The sequence below is a fragment of the Pipra filicauda genome, unplaced genomic scaffold, assembly GCF_003945595.2.
Source record: "Pipra filicauda isolate LSUMZ 115617 unplaced genomic scaffold, ASM394559v2 scaffold128_size5466820_pilon, whole genome shotgun sequence".
In the NCBI taxonomy this organism is placed as follows: domain Eukaryota; kingdom Metazoa; phylum Chordata; class Aves; order Passeriformes; family Pipridae; genus Pipra; species Pipra filicauda.
In genome coordinates, this window is record NW_024103751.1 from 3324671 (window position 1) to 3330670 (window position 6000).

Consider the following 6000-nt stretch of genomic DNA (forward strand, 5'->3'; position numbering starts at 1 on the left):
TGGGGTATCACTTTGCACTTGAAGCTCATTTCCTAGAAAGACAATATTTTACATTATTTTTCAAACCAAAGTTTCATTCAGTCTTATGCTTGTCTTGCAGTGATTATTGGAACAGATTAGATGTTTTTGTGTTCTTAATTTCACACTGGTCAGCTTTTGAAATAAAATGAATGCTTGGGGGTTAGAAGCTTCTCTTGCTATTTGAAATAATCCAGTGTATGTGTTTGATGATGACTTGAAAGACAAGAAACAACTTCTTTTGCTTCTGCATTTCAGGTTTAAAAGAAGCCATGGGAGCATCAGGAGGACAGTGGGTGTACGTTAGTGATGCCCACGTTCAGATGGTTCCAGAATCGAGAGTACTCAATGCACAAGCATATCTACTTTTTTATGAAAGATTATTACTCTAATTCTTAACAATTTAATTTCAAAGATGGTAGTGGGTACTTAGTTTATCTTATTTAAAGCTGCAGTGGTAAGAGTACCTGTAAATATTGTGCCTTTATCTTGTAGAGAATTTATCATCTGTTGGCTCTGAAGTTTAGTCAAGCTATTATAAATATCTGAATGGTTCTCTTAAAGTAAGCACTTTGCCAAACATTTAAAATTCCTGAGTTCATTAAAATGCAGTACCATTAGAATGTAAGATTATGTCCTATCCTACTGAGGTCTAGGGAAAGTTTGTTTTTGATTATGAAAAAGATAAGCTTTCACCCATAGTTCTGGAACAGCTGAGAATAGAAACGCTGATAGTGTTAAGTGCCTGGATTTGCTGGTGTACAGTAACAATACAAAGTATTTCAGCTTTCTGTGATCTAGTCCAGATCCTTCCCATCACTGGGTTGGATGTCAGCTTGTTAAGTTTTCTGCAAACAAGAACCTGTCAAATCATGTCTCTTCCATGTTTAGTAATTGGAAAGCAGTGTCCTTCCAGAATGGAGTAACAACACCTGTCTGGGTAATACTTCAGGGAACTTTCCTGATAAGACCTGGGAATAGATTGGGAAAACGTGGCTTCTACAAAGTGACAGTGAATCCTCAGATACCCAGTACCCTTTCAGCTGTCTCCAACTGGCACTGGTATAGCAACGTACTCCTGTTTCAATATAAATATATACTTGGTGTGCATACGTATATCCTCTGAGATATATACACACACCAAAATCCATCACTATATATTCTCATTCTACCTAGTAGGAAAGTGATTTGCAAATACTTCCGTATTTAGTAATTTTTCAACTTCATAATTATGACAATGTACAGCATATAAGCTTGTATATGTACAGAGTTTAAGCATAACTCGGTAAATTCTGTTACTTTTGGTTCCAAACATGAATTTGTTTATCTGTTCCTGAATACTTTTCTCACAGGAGGAATAAACTATAAATTCTTTTTGCACTGTGTGTGTGAGTTGGACAGTAAATTATGAGTTTTGCTCTCTGGACTTCCTTTTGTCAGCTGTGGGGGACAGCAGGTGTCCTAGTGGCAACTGGTTTCTGTAGAGTGTTTTATTGCCCTGGTTTGAGTTGTTACTTCTTTTGGTAATTTCTCATTTCCATCCCAGTGAGTAATAGATGCATTTTAAGGTAAAGAACTGATAACTACTGTGAAGTTATGTGGTAATTAACTTATTTAATAAGCACTTACTTAAATACAAATTACTTCTGTAACATTTCCATTCTGTCTGACTTGCTCTTTGGTAGAGAAAAAAATGTTTATTTCTGCTTACTGTTTTCATTTATGGAAATGTGGGGTTTTTTGTGGGTGGGTTTGGGGTTTTTTTGTGGGGGAAAGAAAAACAAACCCACAAAAAACCCCATGCCATCCCTATTACTATCTCTACTACGTGTTGCCATACCTACCTGCCTGACTCTCCTGTTCTCTAGTTCTGTTTCAGAGCTTCATCCCACCTGCATTCACTCTTTTGCATAAGAAAATGGCACAATCTGCAATAGCCGCATTTGCTCAAACTGCTGAGGTATATTTTACAGTCACATCACTTGCACATTCCTGTGCAGGCACTAAGGATTGTTAGGCCCTACAACTGATTGTCATAACAGAGTGAGCCCCCAGTTGCACAGGATTTTATTTTCCAAAGGAAAACTCCTCTGTTTAGGTCAAAATTAGGCTATGCGGTTTGGCTGAAATGATAATTTCTTCCTTCCACAAATTAAAATTGTTTCAGTCCACACAAAAGTAATAAAACTCAGAGAAACCAAGCAGTCAGCTTTAGCCATCTGTATTCCTAACCACATCTTAACCTGCATCTGCACTAAGTAAGTAAGTAAGTGTGTAAGAAAGAAAGAAAGAAAGAAAAATAATGTTTAGATTAGAGTTGGTTCAAGTACCTTAATTCTCTTTTAGCTCCTTATCGTCCCATACCCTGCATCTACCTATACACACCTTCCTACTAGTTGTATGTAACTGATTGAAACTTCTAATTCTGGGTAACAGTCATAGTAACTAGCAACTAAGTTTCACTTCTGTGATATAATCTTGCTAGGGGAACACAGATGAGTTTATTTCCTCCACTTTAAAGCAGACAGACCGAGTATTCCTCGTTTTTCTGACTTGCGTAAAACTACTGAACCTAAGTAACTGTATCAATCTCCTACTTTTTAGCCTAGATCTACCTCCCTAGACTGCAAAGCTAAGAAACAGAACAAGGTTCTTGACCTGTTACTTCTTATTTTTAATGCTATTTTCAGGAAATTCTTGGGGTGATCTTCACTTCTTTTTAACTGGAGTTTACAAACTGTTTGAGCAGCTGAAATTTTCCCAAGTAGACATACTGACTAGGATGCCATAAAAGATGCTGGCAGGATTATCTCATTAACAGCCAGGGAACGTTTCCTTGTATAAAGGTATTTTATAGAACATGGAGAGAAAGTGGCATGAAAAAAACCCAACACCTTTATCCAAGATAGCCATCACTGTTGCTCCTGAATGAAGCTTTTTGAGTTGAAATATTAGCAGGAACTCTAGTAATCTCAGAGTCAGGAACAGGTATGAAAATATTATAGATGTAAATATTCTCTAAAAATGAGGGCAACAGGTGAAGTTATGCCTTCAAAATGAAAAAAATTACGACTAATGCAAGATGTCATATAGGATTTCAGATGCAAGTCACAGTGTCCTTTAAAACATAGGTTTGGGAGGGTGTTTGGGTGTGTGTGTATGTAAAATTTGGCTCCAAAGCAACTGATTGTACATAAATGTGTATACTGAAGACTTGTTAATAGTTCCTTATCAGGAACTGCAAGGGAAGCTCATAGCATTCTGGGAAAACAGGGGTGTACACCCTTTGTGTGCTAGAATTCTATAGTCTAGGAACTTGCAGTTTCCTGCAACTGCCAGCTGTGTACATGCTATTGAAAAGCTACATGTTTTCAGAATTTAAGTGAAGGGCTTGAAAGTTTAAGCCTACTTAAAATATCTCATTTTACCAACCAAAAATATTTTTAGGCCTACAGTCTCTACTCTTTACAGAGCTACACCATACTTATGTAGCCACTCACCCTGAGAAAGTGCAGTAGCCTGCATCTTCACGTGGAATAGCTTCAAAATGGCTTTCTCTTTGTACTACCGTTCTCACAAGGGCAATGATGTTTTCTTCATCAGCCTCATCTGTTCTTTTTGTTTTCAGGGTCTCCATAAGCCTCTGTGTCAATGTTTTTCCTTTCATTGATCCTCAGCCATTATATGGTGGTTCCCAGTCCCATCTCTTGTTTTCTGTGAACTCACAAAGCTCTTACAGGAAGAGCTACTGTAGCTGAAATCTGGCCTGTCCCTACTGCCACACTGGCTCTGCCTACAGACTGCAATACAGGTAATTGAGAAAAGCTGTGAGACCTGAGCAACTCTCTGCTGACCAGTCACAAGACAGCGCCTTTAAAACAATGAGGAAGAATGCAAATTAAGTATTTCCTCATTCCTCATTAAGTAAACCTCATTTATGGGAAGTACTTGATTTGCATATGGACAGTTGGAACCCCCTACAAAAGTTTATCCAAAACAGAGGCATCAACAAAGTCTGCTGCATCAACTAAGGAGTTAGTACAGATTATAAATCCTTTTTCCTCAGAAAGAACTTTGTTATCTTTGGATTTATATAATTGATGCCAAATGTGGCAAAACGTGATGGGAAATTTTATTATAGTAACCCACCTACACCAGTACACGTACAGACATCACATTTGCATAAGTCTGTTCTCCTAAGAGAGGGCTACAAATAGTGGTGAAGGAAAAACAAAACAAACCCTGAACTTTGCTGCCCAAAATGTACGTGCTGTAATTGCCTTGGTTTAGAAAATGAAATCCACGCAGTCAGCCAAACCTTCCTCCCCTTCCCCATCTGCACCCTCTGTGTGTATCAATGAAGTGCTCTTGCTTACGGATTTTGAGTGGTAGCAGGTGAGAGTGGTTTATAAATTCATTAAAAGGCTGAAATGTCTTAGCTTCACCATTTGCTTCTCTTTGGACTTCTTTTTTATACCAACACAAACTGAGTCAGAAAGGGACATGAAATTAATGCATCTACATTCTCAACCCACTATAAAAATCTTATTTGAACATACTGGTAACAAACTAAGATTTGGAAAGGAATATTTTCTTGAGGAGAAACTAAGATGTATTAAAATGAGAACAAAGCATTTGAATACAACTCTTCTGTTAGGAAAAATTAACAAATCCAATTTTAATGAAAATAGCACACCTGAGAAAAGAGCTTTACAGCAGCCTTGATTAAACAAAGATCTGATATTCCTCAGTTTTCAACAGCTGGACACTCTTTTTCTGTACCCTGTACACATTTATGCATCTCTACAAAGATTTACATATCCATGTGAAAGAAATGCCACCGATTTTCTGTAGAACTATTTAATTCTAATTATTTTAGAATGGATTATTGTTTCTTCTGTATCTATTTACCATGTCTTAGGCTGTCATTTTGCCAGCTGTTCTACCTGTTTGTACCTTTCCCGTTGGTGTATAAACAAACTGCAGAAATGGTGGGAAACTGATTATTCAAAGTGATTCATAATCTATTTTTTTGTAAAGGGAGATTATAAAATGTATTTTCAGCTGGATGTCTGTTAGTGCAAGTCAAAGCACTTCCCTTGCACAAGGTTATATAAAAAGTCTAAGTGAATTTTTATGTTACTACATTTGCAATGCATTGCAACTACTTCAAGGCTACTTGATATACATTTCACTTATATAAAAGTTATAAATTGTCTTCATGGATAGCAGTAGAAAAACTAACTTTTTAAGTGTCAAGAATGTTTCTTACATCTGTGGCAGTTTCCAGTATTTTTCTAATGCTGCTTTTAAAAGAAAACAGAAAAGCACTTGTTTTGAGTAGGCTTATGAGTTCTTAACAATTGCCTCGTTTCTTTGCTAGCTTAGGGGGTTTTTTGGTTTTCAGCTGTGTAACCTAGGGATCATTGCAGTGAACTGTAATGAAACCACCATGTCAATGGCTGCCATTCCCTATTTAGCCATTCCACAAAGCTGAGTTCTGATTCTGCTGTCATTTATGCATAGGGATAATCCCTGATATGTTCATGTGTGGCTGTACTTATACAAAAGACAATCCAATTAATCAAAAAACCTGTTGCTAAGTCCAAAATACTTGTGAGCAATAAAAAGTTTCATTTTGTTTTCATTCATTTCCTTTTTTTCATATGTCTGAACCAATAGTCTGTCTCTTCTCTGCAGGTATTTAAGTAACAAATAGTATTTTTAGAATTCTACTACAGTACTGATACATGATGCATTTTATATGTAGATTTCTAATTCCAAATATTACTAAGTAAACAGGGTCTTACAGACTGTATTTAAAAACCAAATACAAGTTTGATCAGTTTTCCAGTCTATCCGAGGTGCTTTAACAAGTTTCTCAGAGTAAAGCTGCCATTTGTCATCTATTAATTTTGTCTTTTCTTCTGTTATATAGTATTTGACAAACGTGAATAAAACATCCAGCCATTTGGAAAATTA

At 36.6% G+C, this 6000-nt stretch overlaps 1 protein-coding gene across 8 annotated transcripts in view; it reads left to right on the forward strand.

Annotated features, from left to right (window-relative positions):
* The window catches only part of USP45 (ubiquitin specific peptidase 45), a 56112-nt gene extending 50112 nt beyond the window's left edge, over nucleotides 1-6000 (forward strand). For all 8 annotated transcript variants that reach the window (XM_027726113.2, XM_039390727.1, XM_039390688.1 and 5 more), the window contains one exon: nucleotides 277-6000. In XM_027726113.2, the coding sequence (XP_027581914.2) occupies nucleotides 277-410 (134 nt within the window). In that variant the 3' untranslated portion in view covers nucleotides 411-6000. The remainder of the gene's footprint in view (nucleotides 1-276) is intronic.